This window comes from Scardinius erythrophthalmus, assembly GCF_964197995.2.
Source record: "Scardinius erythrophthalmus genome assembly, chromosome: 14".
NCBI classification, from domain to species: Eukaryota; Metazoa; Chordata; class Actinopteri; order Cypriniformes; family Leuciscidae; genus Scardinius; species Scardinius erythrophthalmus.
In genome coordinates, this window is record NC_138234.1 from 15,624,009 (window position 1) to 15,642,017 (window position 18,009).

At 35.0% G+C, this 18,009-nt stretch overlaps 1 protein-coding gene across 1 annotated transcript in view; it reads left to right on the forward strand.

Moving 5' to 3' along the window:
* Positions 1-22: 22 nt before the first annotated feature.
* Positions 23-18,009, forward strand: part of LOC308702505 (voltage-dependent calcium channel subunit alpha-2/delta-2-like) — a gene marked incomplete at its 5' end in the record, with an annotated part of 26,813 nt that continues 8,826 nt past the window's right edge. Inside the window, 20 exons of the mRNA XM_081385410.1 lie at positions 23-120; positions 4,577-4,658; positions 8,108-8,224; positions 8,304-8,363; positions 8,933-8,977; positions 9,344-9,467; positions 10,317-10,448; positions 10,539-10,596; positions 11,854-11,904; positions 11,977-12,076; positions 12,509-12,670; positions 13,209-13,319; positions 13,509-13,587; positions 13,775-13,824; positions 14,983-15,072; positions 15,166-15,231; positions 15,314-15,388; positions 16,421-16,495; positions 17,029-17,100; positions 17,322-17,393. Coding sequence (XP_081241536.1) covers positions 23-120; positions 4,577-4,658; positions 8,108-8,224; positions 8,304-8,363; positions 8,933-8,977; positions 9,344-9,467; positions 10,317-10,448; positions 10,539-10,596; positions 11,854-11,904; positions 11,977-12,076; positions 12,509-12,670; positions 13,209-13,319; positions 13,509-13,587; positions 13,775-13,824; positions 14,983-15,072; positions 15,166-15,231; positions 15,314-15,388; positions 16,421-16,495; positions 17,029-17,100; positions 17,322-17,393 — 1,719 coding nt within the window. The remainder of the gene's footprint in view (positions 121-4,576; positions 4,659-8,107; positions 8,225-8,303; positions 8,364-8,932; positions 8,978-9,343; positions 9,468-10,316; positions 10,449-10,538; positions 10,597-11,853; positions 11,905-11,976; positions 12,077-12,508; positions 12,671-13,208; positions 13,320-13,508; positions 13,588-13,774; positions 13,825-14,982; positions 15,073-15,165; positions 15,232-15,313; positions 15,389-16,420; positions 16,496-17,028; positions 17,101-17,321; positions 17,394-18,009) is intronic.

The window sequence follows — 18,009 nt, forward strand, 5'->3', positions numbered from 1 at the left end:
GATTGAAGTGTTTTCATGGAAAATGGCGAGATGGGCTCACGCGTGTCTGCCGCTGATTATGGTGATTTTCAGCGGATCGTGGACCGCAGTGGACGCGCTCACATTCCCTCAGCATTACACGTAAGACACACTAACAATTTCACAGCATTATATGAAATAATAACTCATTCCTACAGTAATACACGTAAGACATGCTCATTTCCAAAACATTACACGTAACAAACCCTCATTTCCACAGCATTGCACGTAAGAATGTTAATTTCCACAACGTTACTGGTTAGAAAAGCTAATTTCCACAACATTATGAAAGACATAATCTTTTCCACAGCATTACACATAAGTGCTCATTCCACAACGTTTCATTTAAGAAATACTAATTTCCACAACATTACACACATTTTCTCAACGTTACACCTCAAAATGTTAATTTCCACAACACTACACATAGGAAAAACTCATTACCACACACTTAATGGATGTATGGTGACATTAACTTCTTGTTCATAGTTTAGGGTAGCCTAAATGCGAGTTTAATAAGTCATAGTTTGGGGACAAATTTATCCCCTAGAAGTGAGCTAAATATGGCAAACACCTACTTTATATATATATATATATATATATATATATATATATATATATATATATATATATATATATATACACATACATACATACATATATACATACATATACATACATATACATATATATATTCTAAAATAATTTCTTGTAGGGTTAGTGTTTGAATTCATTCTAATTTGCTTTTTAAATAACAATCTATTATCTCGTTTAGATAGATGGATGCGTGTGTATATTTCAGTGTGTGTCTTCTGGCAGTCTTCTGGCATATGAACTGGTTCAATAATACTCAGAGCATCACAAAGTAATTACTGTCACAACTAATCTATCTATCTATCTATCTATCTATCTATCTATCTATCTATCTATCTATCTATCTATCTATCTATCTATCTATCTATCTATCTATCTATCTATCTATCTATCTATGCTCACAGTTTGTCTTCTGTGGTTTAAAGCTGCTCTTTCTCTGTAATGTGAATATGGGTCACAACAGCCCCTCATTTCCCTGTTTCTCTGTCCGTGTCTCTAGGGAGTGTGTGTCAGGTAATAGGCAGTGGGGAAGATCTAAGATGTGTTTGTGTGTGTGTTTCTGGGCATGCTCAGATCAGCTGCTGAGAGTGCATCAGATCGCCTGAATCACTGACACACACACCCTGATACACTCTCACCTTTACATATTGTGTAACACATGATGCTAAACGTGCAGTGAACCAGATTAAGTGTGTGTGTGTGTGTGTGTTTACTGCATCTTTGAGGAAAAATTGCAGACTGAGTTCCTCTAATATAATTAAATCTCATCTATGATAGCAAGGCCTATTCATTTTCCAAGTGACCTCACTTTAAAAAAGAATTGAACTGCTTTTTCAGTAAAGTCAACATTTCATCTATCAGATTGGCTAAAAGAATGCACCAGTATGCCAATAATTATGCAAATCATTTTGTAATCATTCATTCTGTTTAATTACTCTCATACCCAAACAAAGAAGCCACTCACTTTTTTATCAGACATGCGAAAAATGTAGGCCTAGTTACTGTTATTATGGCTGATAAGTAACCAATAATATGGCTGATATTATAAATGTATACTATTTTAAGTGTTTTAAAACAAAAAAATAAGAGTTTTAAAAAACATTGCAAGGGTTTTACCAAAAATAAACCTTTACATTATGCTTCTAATACCAATAATAAACAATTGTTCATTTTTATTGATATATTGTGCCCCCCAAACTCATCTTATCCTCTCATTTAACACTGATTATTAAATGCTGGACCCTCAGAGATTTCTCTAAGCGTTTGCTCGTTATGATCTCGTGTTAATTGACAGTTCCGATTTAATTAGGTTCGAGCAATGGATGCTAAACAACCTGAACTTACGTAATATAACATAACTGCAGCCAGGCTGTAATCACTTGCAGATCTGTTCTGTTGTCGTGGAAACAGGTGATATTTATGATCAGACTGCAGGGTTATGATTTAACCGTACATGCTGTTCTGTAACAGGGCGGTTTAATGAAGCTGAACGAGACCTCGCAGATGTTCAATAATTCATCTGCATCTGTAGATCAGGGCAGTTTCGTTGAGCAGCACGGTTTGTTTGTAGCCTGTGTGTTTGTGGACAGTATAAACATCACATTCTGTACATTGATTATATCGATCGGTTTAGCCGACTGTGAGGATATTATATCATATTCTGTCACTGATACTGTGTGTAGTACGAATGAGGACAGTTCTGTTGAGGTCACTGAAAATGTATTGTTTAACTTAGTGATTTTAGCATCCATTGTTTACACAAAAGATGTGAAATTAGACTGTACTGTTCATTCCAGTATTGCAGAGAAAGACAACATGTTAATGTTTTCAGATTATCATCATCATAATGTTGATAATGTATACTGCAGGGCTGCAGTACAGAGTTTCGATTCATAAGCTTGCGATTCGATTCTGATCTTGTTTCAAAATTTATTAATTTGCCAAAATTGACACAATACACATTTTCTCAAAGAAAGAAATCTCTCTCAACTAATGCTCTAAACATACAAGGAAACCTGTCAGCTGCTATTATTATTAAATCATTAAAATGAACAACTTGTTCTTATAAAAGTAAAAAGTTTTGTTTATAGTCAAGTCAAGTCAAGTTTATTTATATAGCGCTTTTCACAACACAGGTTGTATCAAAGCAGCTTCACAGTAATAAATTAGAACAATACATCAATGTTTGTTTCGAGTGGAACGTCTACGTTCGGTAATGCTGATCAATAGTATCGTTGATTGATTAATTCAATTAAATATCCCCAAATATTTATAATAATGTTAGAATATTTTTTTATGAAATAATAAGAGTAAAAATATAGTAAATATGTAATATAGGCTAGTGCATATATTTAGCAAAATGCTCCTCCCTAGACTTTTCTAGTTATTGAATGGCTTTGTTACATTTTTCACAGCTGTTTTATTGACGTCTTTCCGCTGAATGAGATATGATGCATTTAAGTAAACGGTACTGTATCTTTCAACTGCTTCTGGTGTTCACTCATGCTTATTTGGTGCTATAACTAGTAAGAAAGAGGAACACAGATTGGTTCACTTGCCTCTTGAACTGAGGCGCTACAGTGATGCGCCACATTATAGGGTTAGTTCACCCAAAACGGAAAATTCTGTCAGTAATTACTCACCCTCATGTTGTTCCAACCCCGTAAGACCTTCGTTCATCTTCGGAACACAAATTAAGATATTTTTGATTAAATCTGAGAGCTGTCTCACTCCTCCATAGGCTTCTCTGTAATTTAAACTTGCCGGCCCAGAAAGTTAGTAAAGACAATGTTTAAAATAGTCCAAGTCACTACAGTGGCTCAACCTTAAGTTTATCAAGTGACAAGAATACTTTTTGTGTTCAAAAATAAAAATAACTTTATTCAACTATTAATTTTCTTCTGTGTGGGCACTGTGTGTGTCTTGTACGTCAGAATGTAGGCTTACTATTGGCCAGCATCAGACACATCACACACATGACCAGCGTCGGCCAATAGTGAGCCTACGTTGTGACGTACAACCCAGAAGCGCTGCGCTCTTACACTATGTGAACTCACTCCGAGGCCACACGGAAGAAAATGGTCGAAATTTGTATTTTTTTTTTGTGTACACAAAAAGTATTCTCGTCGCTTGATCAACTTAGGGTTAAGCCACTGCAGTCACTTGAACTATTTTACACATTGTCTTTTCTAACTTTCTGTGCCTTACAAAGAAGCTAATGGAGGAGTGAGACAGCTCTCAGATTTCATCAAAAATATCTTAATTTGTGTTCTGAAGATGAACGAAAGTCTTACGGGGATGGAACAACATGAGGGTGAGAAATTACTGACAGAATTAAACATTTTGGGTGAACTAACCCTTTAAAGAAGGCCAAAACGGTATTTATTGTTTGATATTTTCTAATAAAATTGACAGAATTTGAAAGCCCTGATGTACAATCAGCCGTGTAATATCGCGGAGCGCTCGTCTTGTGACATCCTGAGGAGATTTATTTGAATGTACCACACTGTGACCCAAATGTTGATTTAAGGTGAAAGTTTTGTAATCTTACCTAGATATTAGCTTCCGTTAGATGAAAAATGCATTACAATCTACCTAGTCCTATGAGCTGGTAATTTTCACTACACTCTACAACACAAGATGGCACCAATTGTGCTCCCGCTCAAAATTGAAGTCTGGGCTGCGATTGTCAACACAATTATGCCTTAATAATTTACTTGAAATTCAGTACTTCACAACTTTTTGCTCCCATAATTCACAGTGCGAATTGCTGAGATTCTGCTAGCTCTTTGCTGAACACGACATAAATATGTCCATTTCTTTGAATTCCAAGTAAAAATAACATAAAAAATTAATGATATATTCAGCTACAGTGATATAAACCTCTGAAGCCTGTCATGAAACTTACAGCAAACCTGATTTTTCCCCCCATTGTGTAACGGTTATGTGTGTGTGTGTTGTGTAGGATCATGCACTGGGCTCGTCGTATTGAACAGGAGATTGACAGAGTCTTGCAGCACATCAGCGGCGCTCAACAACTGAAGGGGGTAAGACTGTGTGTGTGTGTGTGTGTGTGTGTGTGTGTGTGTGCGTGTGTGTGTGTGTGTGTGTGTGTGGCTTTTCCATTATCTCTGTCAAGGGTGTGCTCATTACTCTGGGTCTGGCCTGCATGTCAAACACCCACAAACAATGAGGAACTGAGACACTCCTGCAAAATCCGTGCTGGAGAATATAATGATCCTGCCATTCCAGCACTGAGAGGCTGCAGCGTCTGAATGCATCCTGAAGCTCTGTGTGTGTGTGTGAGTGTGTGTGTGTCTGTGTGTGTGTGTGTGTCTGCTCACATCACTGAGAGAACAGATGGTTCACCCCTCTGATGCTAAAGTCATTCATTTACCCAGAATGCCACAGCGCTGTAGACAGAACGCTTCACTGCTGATGATCAATACAGGCATATGACAGCTCCTTTATAGTTGTATTATTTGTCCGGTCATCATCATCATATTATTATTATTTGAGATAAACATGTTTCTAATGATGGCTAATGATCTTCTGAAAAACCTCTAGAGCTGAGATTTAAAAATAAAGCTGAAATACACTCCATGTAATCGCCAAATCTTTTGATCAAACCTGATCCTGAGCTAATGCTCTTGACCCTAACACTTGGCATCTGACCTCGACTTTCATCAGTCTGTGTGAGATGGGTGTTTGATTGTCTCTCCATCCGCACAGACTGCTTATTTTTCTGTCAGAGTTTGCTTTTATGCTTTTCTCAGAAATATAAATTTTTTAGCATCTTACATGTTTAACATTTTTAGCATGAAATATGTATAAGTAACTTTATTATAAAACTGAAAGTAAAATAAAATACATACATTTCCATGACTATAAAACTAAATAAAGATTAAATAAATAAAGATTTTTGTCAATAGGGAATTGATAGACTGGTTGTGGTTCACTATTGGTCAATCTCATGTGAGTGACAGGTTGTCCCGCCCTCATGCTAGTAAACACATTACCAGAGAAGAGAATAGATCACTTTAATTAGATTAAATATTACAAGGGCATGTGAATACATGTATACAAATATATATATATATATATATATATATATATATATATATATATATATATATATATATATATATATATATATATATATATATATATATATATATATATATATATATATATATAATAGTAACATGCATAGATAAATCATCTATAAATACTCAATTTTCCATAAAAAAATAAGAATTGTCTTAATTTTGATTTCATGGTGACTTTAAAACCCACCTTCATTAACATAAAAATGCTGAAATTTAACAGTTAAACATGTTTGATGATACCAGTTGACACATGAACCCCTGGTTTCACAGACATGGATTAAGTCTAGTCCCAGACCAAAATGCCTGATTGAGTTGTTTTAACTGAAAGCAACTTACTCTGACATATCTTAAAATATGTCAGTGCCATTGTTTTGTCTCAAGATGGACATCAGTAATGTTTTTTTTTCTAAGGCACGTTTATAAAAGCTACTAAAATGTCCTAATTCAACTAAGGCTTAATCCTGGTTTAATCTATGCCCTGTTTGTTAAACCAGGACTAACTTTGTAACATTGTTGACTAAAAACTAACCTGAAACTAGAAAACACTTAATTACTGTAAATAAAACTAACCTTAATAAAACAAATTGAACTTAACATAAAAATGTTATTTAAAAACACAATGTTTTTATTATTGTGAATTTCATTTAGCTTTAATTTGTGCTAATATCTCGTTTGCATATTTTAAAACCAGGAGTCAAAATAACGCAAGCAGATAAATATAGCTAAATAAATGCTGAGTCTCATTTTATTTGGATTATGTAATGTTAGACTACGATATTATTGATTTATTTTAATTTTTTCGTTGGAATAACAAGTTCATGGGTCTCATTTTGACTCACTGTCTTGTTTTAAATGCAGCGTCTGAAAGTCCAAGTTGTCAGTGTGTAAGTGAGCGTGTGTTTGATGTTCTTGTATTGATCTGAGCTCTAAACAGCTCTTGTTCTGGACTCAGAGGTTATTTACCGGCTTAATGAGGCTCGTCTTCTTCAGTCACGCCGCTGGATTACAGCAGCTGTTGTCTCACATCTCATGCTGGAGCGCAAACACTCATTTACACTCAAAAATCACTGTTAAATGAGTTTATTTTTAGTGCGTCACATCTAACAGGAAGTTACACGGGTTTCCCAGTGATGAGCATTAATAATTTAAAACAAAAATATGCATCTCGTTCACTGTTTCCTCCAGCTGATGAATATCCTCTTGATGGTGAATATATATATATATATATATATATATATATATATATATATATATATATATATATATATATATATATATATATATATATATATATATATATATATATATATATATATATATATATGAAATCATGAAACTCTAGAGGGTGCAGGCTCAGTGTCGGCCTAACACTTCTGAGGGCCCTAAGCAAACCTTTGAGAAGGTTTCAAGAAGCCTTGACTGTTAAATTAACGTATAGTGATTTAAATTTTAATAAACATTAGTACACTTTAGAGAAAGTATATTAATATATAAAGGAAAACCCTTTAAAACACATTAAACTGCCAGTAAGAACAAGTAAAATCAACCTGTCAACCAAATGTTCGTTGACAGCTTAATAAATAATGCTTTATGAAAGTAATGATCTGTCACTATGCAGATGTCAGAAAAACTATAACACACAGCTGAAATGATTTTCCAAATGGCTGATTTACAAACGAAACTAAAGCATGATAAATATAGTTTACCCAAGAAAGCTTAAGTAAACACGACTCTGCTAAAGCCAAATCTGCGTTTATATTTGCATGTTATAAAAAAATATGTTTTAAATATAGTAATATGCTACTTAAATTGTATTTGAGAGCAAGATGGCCCCCTGGTAGTTCAGGGGCCCTATGCAGCATGTGTAGTTTGTGTATAGGGAGGACCGGCACTGCCCGAGCTGATAGGTCCTAATCTGCAAGCAAGATGTGATATCATTATCATTTTGCACAAGCTGATTGGCCTCTGGTGATTCTGCAGCCCATGGGATTGCTTGCTTAACATTTAGTTTGGTTCATTGTTTTCTGTAAAGTAGTCCTGCAGCGCGCTATCAGAGTTCCTCTGAACCCCTCCACCTCCCTCAGCTCCACTTGCCGAGATCTGCTACAGGATTTAGCCTATGTATGTCTATTTATGCAGCAGCAGCAGCATATCTTACATGCTCACAGCAGCGCGTCTGTGTATCTGTTAGCAGAAGCAATTCAACAGCATATAATCAACAACAATACCAAATACATTAACATATTCAATAACATGCAATAACTTTTCAGAGAGTTTTCATGATTTTATATATATATATATATATATATATATATATATATATATATATATATATATATATATATATATATATATATATATATATGTGGATGTCAATGTTGTTTCAGATCTACAGTGAGAAGAGAAGACAGTTCAGTCTGGTCAGAAATAACCCTCGAGACATCGTAGAAAAAGTGGCGACTGACATTGAGAGACTGCTGGCCAAGAAACGCAAAGCGCTTGAGGTAAGAAAACATGCACACAATCACACACGCACTTCCTTCAGGATTACTCTTGACGGTTCTCACCTATGTTTTGGGTCAGAAACTGGCGAGTGAAGCGGAGCGTCTTCAGAAAGATCATCACTGGCAAGATGGAATCAAGGTCAGATGGTTTTAATGGCGCCAATAGTTTTTATTCTCCTTTTTGTGCATTCCACAATAATTTTGCAAGCTTTTTCCAGACTCTTCATGCACTTCGACATTTCACTTTTAAAATTGCTTTTGCATGTATGATCCATGTCGATTCAGACTAATTATTCCTATGTTACTTCAACTGATTCATTCAAATGAACCGCACAAATTGAGCGGATTCATTCTTTCTTTTTTACATTTCTTCCATCTGTGTACCTTGATGCACCTCTTCCTCATATTCACATCCGTATATCTCTGATCCAGATACAAGCTTTACACACACTCGCTGTGAGTCATGATTTCTGTGAGTCTGTAGCTTGAGGGTCTGTTTAAGCCCAATAGATTGTGACGTCTCGTTTTTCTGACTGATTTGATTCATTAGAGATGTTCAGCTCGACTGACAACACACATGCTCATATGAGTGAATTGTGCTTAAATGAGCGTTTGTCATGCGGAGGACATCTGTATTTGACTCTTCAAATACTCAAGCCGATTTTAAACAGCAGATTTTTGTATTTTTGTTCTGTGTGTTTATTTCAGGAGGAAAATATTGAATATTATAACTCTAAAGCAGAGATGGACTATGTAAGTACTGAGTACATCTCTATCTATCGCCGATGTGAAAAACATGTAAAAGTTTTTAATATGTAGATTTACATGCTTTAGAAAGTGGGCCTGTATGAAACATTTTGAACTATTTGAGAAAAAGCATATGTAATGTTAATGAAAATGACGCTTTCTTGGTATGTATATAGGAAATATTCATGCATTCATACACAATTTCTTTTTAGAAGCTAGTTGCTCAAACTTCTAACTTCAAAACTACTATTTTGCATATTCATTTATCACCATATGACTATGATTTTGACAATCAAACTCAAGCTGAAAAGATGGCCTCATATGTAATATGTGTGTGTGAATGTATCTGATTATATTGTTTATTCTCATCAGGATGGTGAAGACATTGATTCTCAGATGTCGCTGAAACTGGAGTTCGTGTACGACCCAATCTTTAAAAACCATGTGAATTTCTCACACACCGCCGTCCAGATCCCCACAGACATCTACAAAGGCGGTGAGGAACCAGTCTGATGCTATTAGATCTCTAAAAGCCAATAGCTATGTTTGGGAATGTAATCGTGTGAGATGGTTGTGGGAAGTGATTATACCAAATAATTTTGAGGACAGACTTTTCAGAAAGAACGAACCAACATTTGAGATGCTGTGCAATGCGATTGGTCCGCTGGTAAGTCCAGGTATCCAATCACATCCTCTGTTGAGCAAAAGTCAATTGTCTGAGTGTTTTTGTTGAGCAAAGTTTTGCACTGTTATCATTTACATGCTTGGAGTTTTGAGTTGCTTATAACGTTTATCTGGAAATTCAAAGTGCGCCATTTGTAATGGTCACTTTGTGCTTTTATGGTAATCTGAGGTAAAAATGAGAACTGCGCATATGCGTTGAGTGTCAGTAATAGAGTCGACAGGTGAGGAGAAGAGATAACCGATCTATCGACCTTTGTACTGTACTCTTCCTTTTATTTCCTTTGATATTTTTTGTCACCTGAGTTGAATATTTATTTGAATGCTTTTTCTCACTCAATCCCCATGTATGTGGACGAGTGTGACGTTTAAGTCATTTTATTAAATACGCCATCTCTCATGAATCTTTTCCTTTGACACCACATATTGTTTTTCTCTCTCTGGGCAACAACAAAGTCATTTAAGTAATTTTAAGTCATTTAAAGGCTGTTGTTCACTTAGGTCTATTTTATTACAACAAAAAATGATCAGATTACTCAATTAATCATCAGAATAATCGTCTGATTACTCGATTAATCATCAGAATAATCGTCTGATTACTCAATTGCCCAAATAATTGTTATTGACTGATAGTCCTAGTTGTAATGTGCCTGTCTGTCTGTAGCTCCAGTGATTCTGAATGAGCTGAACTGGACTCAAGCTTTGGAGCGAGTCTTCATGGAGAACAGCAGAGACGACCCGTCGTTACTCTGGCAAGCGTTTGGGAGCGCCACGGGGGTCACGAGATATTACCCAGGTAACATGCTTATCTGTGTCTGACTGAAGGTTTCAGTATGTTTAAAATATATTATTACCCAAATGTTTTTTGTAACATTTCACATTTTAGCTGCTCCCTGGAGAGCGCCGGATAAGATCGACCTTTACGATGTACGACGGAGACCCTGGTAAACACTTTCTGTATCTTTATAGTGTTTACGGGAATCAGATAATAAGTTGCCCTGTGAAAAAAAGTGTGGTTAATTGTATTAAATGAGTTGTAGTGTACTTCAAATCTTAAAAGTATATTTAAATAACTGTATTTGCAAATAATATAATATTCATGTACTTAAAGAGAGAACACTTTTATGACACTTAAAGGGATAGTTCGGCCAAAAATGATATTTAACCCATGATTTACTCACCCTCAAGCCGTTCGAGATGCATATGTCAATCATTTTTCAGACGAACACATTTTCAGTTATTTTAGAAAATGTCTTAGATCTTTCTGTGGTTCCGTTGCCGGAAGCAAGATATTTTAATTTATAAAGTTTTAAATATGTATATTTTTACGACAAAACCGCACGGATTACCCTTAGAAGGCCTTCGTTTATGCCCCTGGAGCTGGATGGATTACTTTTGTGAAGGATGCATGCACATTTTGGGACTTGAAGGAGGTGGACCCCATAACTTAACATTATAACCACTGAAAGATCTAAGACTTTTTCTAAAATAACTGAGAATGTGTTCGTCTGAAAAAAGATTGACATATGCATCTCGAACGGCTTGAGGGTGAGTAAATCATGGGTTAAATATCATTTTTGGCCCAACTATCCCTTTAAGTACACTTTTACAATGTGCACTTTGTGATAATGTCAAACTACAAGTTTATTTAAACTACAATTTATTATTTAAATGCATGTCATTCAATTGACATCATGGTACATTTTAATTTAATGTGCTTGTCAATACATTCAGCAGGACAATATAAGAATACTACTATATACATTTTGTTTTCATTTAATATTATTTATGTAATAAGCACTCGTTCACTAGATTGATCCTTCGCTAAGCTCCTCCCCCTTGGTTGTTAAGCCAGACTTTTCTTACACAACTTTGTCATATAGCCTAGTTGAAGTGATGTTTTAGATGAAAAACTCGATTTTCCTGTAAAATGTGCTCATAAAATAGTAAATGTTGTATATATTATTCACATCTGCGGCTTTCTTCAAAGAAATAATTGAATTATGCGTTTAACATGGTGGTAATATTCATTTGGAGACATGAAATCATGTCAAACTGTCAAATAAAACTAAATCAGAATTTTTTTAAAATCCATAATCATCTAGACATCTATAGAATCAGTTGGCTGGCTTTGATTGGTCAGTTTGTGGGCGTGACCTAGGGCATGTTGATACTCAAACTTGTGTTGCTGTTTTCCTCAGGTACATTCAAGGAGCGTCATCGCCGAAAGACATGGTCATACTCGTAGACGTGTGAGTATGTGCGTGCTTTTTTGCTGTCCGTTTGATTTGTTTGTTCAACATTGACGTCTTTTCCGTCCACAGGAGCGGCAGCGTCAGTGGACTCACTCTCAAACTGATCAAAGCTTCAGTCACAGAGATGCTCGACACGCTCTCCGACGACGATTATGTCAATGTGGCTAGGGTCAGTGCGCTATTTCAAACATGCCATGATGTTTTATGCATTGTGAAAGTAGCTTCTGGTCTCCCAGACTGGTTTTAGAAGGGGTTTTGGACACTTTTTAGCTGACCAGGTTTGTCTTAGCTGGTCAAGCTGGGAAACCTGCTAAAAGACCAGCCAAAACAAGCTGAACACCAGCTTGGCCAGCCTGGGAGATCAGCTTAAACCAGCTAAGACCAGCCAACCAGCCTAGGCTGTTTTTTTTTTAGCTGTGCACTGACACTTTTGTTATTCAACTGATAAAATATTCTTGTCTTTTTTGCAGATATAATATAATACAAAAGCTGTAATGTAAAGCTACTAAGTTAGTTATGTGTTAAATATTCACTGTTTATTCTTTATTTTTGTACATTGTACATTTACTTGAGCTGTATTTCCTCTCTCGTTCTGTGGTAGTTCAATGAGAAGGCAGAGGCAGTGGTGCCCTGCTTTAGGCACCTGGTTCAGGCCAATGTACGCAACAAAAAGATCTTTAAAGAGGCCGTGCAGCAGATGCAGGCCAAGGGAACCACCGATTACAAATCCGGCTTTCACTTCGCCTTCAACCAGCTGCTCAACGTGAGTCTGTACACAATTTACTTTAGAAGTTCATCGACAGCATTTGTGGCGGAATATATGGCTTATATAAATACTCAGTTTCAATAGTACAACCAAAAGACGTGAACAATATGAGTGTTAACATGATTTGAGAGCAGAAAATCACTTACTCACCTTGATATATCCATTTCACAACTTCATTGCTATAATGCAATGCCATAAACCCTAATATGACTGTAAAAATAACGATTTACTCTCATGTTGCCTTTAAAATCTGTTTATACCTTTTTACTTCCTGGGTCAGTTTTGACCCGGTGGAATTTAAGTTTGTAAAAAATCACTTCACAAATGCTGCAGATTGAGCTGAACTTATACAGGACCCATAATATCTCTTTAACACACACCTGAATTTTGTGAGAATTCGGACCAATGAGATTTCACCGTGGGCGGAGCTACCTGGCTTGAAACCAGACCTCGACAAAATCACGGTGATTTGTTGCTTGCTCTTTTGGTTCGGACACAGTGTTATAATCTCTCTCTCCGTTTCTCGTTCTCACAGAAGACGAATGTTCCTCGAGCCAACTGCAATAAAATCATCATGTTATTTACTGACGGAGGGGAGGACCGAGCTCAGGACATCTTTGAGCAGTACAACTGGCCCAATAAGACGGTCTGATCATCACTTTCCTGACATGTTATGATTTATATCTTCATTGTGTGTTGAGCGTCTTGTGTTTCTGCTCTGCTGTTGTCTTCTGGAAGTGTGTGTTCCTCGTAATTAGCACTTTCCTCCAGTGAAACAGCTTGTTTCCTGTCTAATTTGCCGGGGTAATTGTGGGATATGTGATGGCATCTGCAGGTCCGTGTGTTCACGTTCTCGGTGGGGCAGCACAATTATGATGTCACTCCGCTGCAGTGGATCGCATGTGCTAATAAGGGTAAGACAAATGCTCAATTGGAGGAGATGCTAGTGGAGATTTTTTCTTGTAAAAATGTGATTTCTTCCTGAAAAAAACTAAAATCTGCCCTTACTATGATAATATAAGTAGATTTATATGCTGATGCATGTTGAAAAATACAGAAATCACATGTGACATCTCACTAAGTGTCTCACTGTCTCGGCAGGATACTATTTTGAGATCCGCTCCATCTGTGCTATAAGGATTAACACCCAAGTGAGTTACACACACACACATTAATGTGTGCAAGTTTTTTTTTTCCTGTTATGGCTGCCAATATCAAATTAAGCAACATTGTAAATGATTTTATGATTTTAATGCGCCTTGGTTTATTTAGTTTTTAGGCTGTTTTCACAATTATTAATTCCGTCGAAACTCGCAAATATGAGACACTTTTATAGTGTAATTTAAAAATGATTAAAAAATCTGTAGCAAAATCAATGTTAGAGCAGGTAAATCTGATTAGTTTCTGTGAATGAGTTGGAAGTGTTCATTTTTAATGAATTAATTCGTAACTGATTTGTTACGAATCAATTCCTCCCACAATCTCGCAGCCCACAAGTACAGTATGTTATAAACAAAACACTTCGTATGATTCAAACTGATTCACAATTTAGTTGGTACATTTGATTTGTTTCAGTGAAAAAGTGTTTCAGGTAATCGACTTGTAACTGATTTGTTTATATGACGTGCTTCACTCAAAAATGCTTGTTGTCTCGCGAGTATATGAGAAACAAAACACTTTGATGGTATGATTCAAACTGATTCACAATTCAGTCAGTATATTGATTTATACATTTGATTTATTTCAGTGAAAAAGTATTTCATTTAATCAGTTCTTAATAAATTTGGTAAAACATTTCTGTGAATCACTTCAAAGTGTCCATTTCAACGAATCAATTCGTAATTGATTTGTTTTACACGACATATGTGCTTCACTCAAAAATGTTGTCTCGCAACTCACAAATCAGCGACTCTTTAATAGTGTGATTCAAATTGATTCAAAATTCAGTAGCAAACATCATTTGAGTTTAAAATTGATTTATTTTAGGGAATCAGTTTATTTCAATTAATTTTGTAACTGATTTTATACAAAATCTGTGCTTCACGCAAAAAAGTTCTTTGTTTTAACAATTTGCAAATATGAGAGCAGCATAGTGTTATTTGTTTATGCAATTTGTGTGGGTCAAGTTATTATATAGAATATAGATATTCAATATAGTCAAAAATATCAAGATGTATATATTGTTATTTTCATAATTGTTTTGATTTTATTTTATTTTATTGGGCCAAATCACTCTGAATTAATCGCCTTAATTAAAACACAAATGGTGGTATTTTCCGGAAGGTAAAATGCATGAATGTGTGTCACAGGAGTATCTGGACGTACTGGGCCGCCCCATGGTTCTGGCAGGCAGAAGTGCCAAGCAGGTGCAATGGACAAACGTCTATCAGGATGCTCTGGTGAGAGTCGCGTCGACCCTCCTGCTGTCTCTGAAACATATGGGCCGCTCTGGGTCCGTCGTACTTAAACGCGAGTTTCTGTTTCGCTCGCAGGGTTTGGGGCTGGTGGTGACGGGGACGATGCCGGTCTTCAACCTCACCATAGACGGAAACTCTCAGGTGACGCTCCATTACTGATGGATCATCTTCACGCTGAACTCTGCTGTGTGCAGATCATTGATGGCAGTGTTTGTGTGTCCAGAATCAGCTGCTTTTAGGGGTGATGGGGGTCGACGTTCATCTGGATGAGCTGAAGAGACTCACGCCACAGTACAAGGTGAAGTCTTCTACACTCACAACCTGCAATTGTTATCTTGAGCTACTTTTACCTTTTAGTTCTGTTGGTGTAACCTCTTTAGGTCTTTCTCTTAATAATAAAAAAGGTTAGATGTTACCACATTAAACAGTTAACATATTAACATTTTTACATTATATTATATTGTATTGTTATTTTATATGATGTTATTTTATATTATATAATATTATGTTGTTAATGTTTTTCTAAATGTGGTTAATGAGGTTTTTAAAAATGTGTGTGATGATAAAACATTCATATTTTATCATATTAATAATATATTAATACACACTGATGGTTAATTTAAATGGTTAAGTTTTTTTTAAATATTTGTGAATATATATATATATGTATTAATTTATTATATCACATTATAAACATATTCATTTATATTTTATTGCAATTATAATGTATATTATTAATATATGTTTTTCTAAATGTGGTTAGTGAGGTTTTATATACATTTTTTAGTTTATATTATATTATAAATATATTCATGTAAATTATTCTTTTTTGTAAATGTGGTTAATGAGATTTTTTTAAACGTATGTTACTGATATAACAATATTTTATTATGTTACATTGTAAACATGAATTTTTATTATATTGTAAACATATTATTAGTGTGTTTTTCTTAATATGGTTAAGGAGGTTTTAAAAAATGTATAACTGATAAAACATATATTATATTATATTATATTATATTATATTATATTATATTATATTATATTATATTATATTATATTATATTATATTATATTATATTATATTATATAAAATGCTTGTCCAATCGATAAAAGTGTGTTTGCTCCAACACCTTCATGTTAAAGGTTAAAGCATGATTACCATTTTATCATGGCATTTAATATTAGCAATTTTGTGTATGTCTCAGTTGCAATTGTTAATTTATATCATACAGTATATTGTAATTGGATTATTATTAGTCTTTTATCCGTCCACTATGAGAAACAGGAAACGTCTTCACAGACTGTTTTTCTCGTTCTCTGTGTGTAGCTGGGAGCAAACGGATACATCTTCGCCATTGACCCAAATGGATACGTGCTCATGCATCCAAACCTGCAGCCTCGAGTGAGACTCTGATTGTCTGTGTGCAAACCGAAAGGACTAAACAATCCCGCTCATTTGTCTTTTAATATTTTCATTTTCATGAACAAAATGCACCAACAGCCCATTTTTGTATTTTGTATTATTTTGGGGAATGCAATATGACCCAGATATGTTCTTGATGGGTTTCGTAAGATTCATCATGCTCATGATTGTGTGTTTGTCTCAGTGTTGTTTCAGTATATTATAGATTTTTATTAATATTTTTAATAACAATTTCCATTTTAATTTGAGTTATAGTTTTAGTAATTGTGTTGTGCATTTTTGTCTTTTTTTTTGTTTGTTTTTATATATACATCCATTTAGTTTTAATAAAAAAAAAATATTTTAGTACTTAAAGTTAAACTAAATAAAAATAGATTTGTTGCCTTGGCAAGTAGCTGAAATAAAAAAAAATGTATTTCAGTTACCGTTTATTTTATTTCAAGTAACGAAAATGGTTTTAGTTTTAGTTAGCGATGATAACCCTGGTTGTGCTGATGTTTGTCTCATTGCAGGAAGAGGATTTGCCAGAGCCGGTGACACTGGACTTCCTGGACGCAGAAGTAGAAGACAGTAGTAAACAGGAGGTGCCGTCTTTACTGATCTACAGTTCTGATTATCCTCAAATGAACTCGCATCTTTCTCTGTTGTTCATAAGAAATGAATCATTGTTTTCGGAGTGGGCGGCACCAGCACACTCACTTCATGTGTTAAATATGACGGTTGGCTGAATCATGTCTGAAAATGTATGTTAAATCAGCAGAAGCTCATGGATAACGTTCTAACGCCTGCTTTTGATCCTCTTCAGATTCGTCGGCAAATGATTGATGGCCGATCAGGAGAAAAGACGATCAAAACTCTAATTAAGTCATTGGACGAGGCAAGTGTGTGCAATTAATGTGTCAGATGAAACTAGGACATGTGTGATATCTGGGACATGACTTTCTATAAATGGCTCGAAATTAAAGTTTCAAATTTCAGATGTACATGTCTATGATGCCCTAAACGATGTCATTAATTAGCTACATCCCAATTTGCATAATTGCGTTATGTCCCAAATATACAATAGAAGTTTATACTTCACTACTAATGTTAAAGTACATTGAGGATTTTGTAAGAGTACTCCAGTTTTTACATAAAATTACATCTTAAAACCACAAATCGATTTATTTTCATACTTGTGTGAAAATTTTAGAATCTAGATACATTTTGTTGTTAAAATAAAAGTAATTTTACATATTTAAATTTTATATGGAGCCCCTAAAGGAACGGGAAAAAAAATATTTCAGTTCTTTTGCTTTCTCTCGCAAAAGTTTTGCATTCCCCCGATAAACTTTCACGTTTGCTCACAAAACCTTTGCATTCCCCCAATAAACTTTGTGATCGCTAGCAAAAGTTTTGCATACCCTCGAGAAACTTTGCATTCGCTCACAAAATCTTTGTGTACTCTCTCAAAAACTAACGTTTTTCGAAACACCAACATTTTTTGAGCGAAT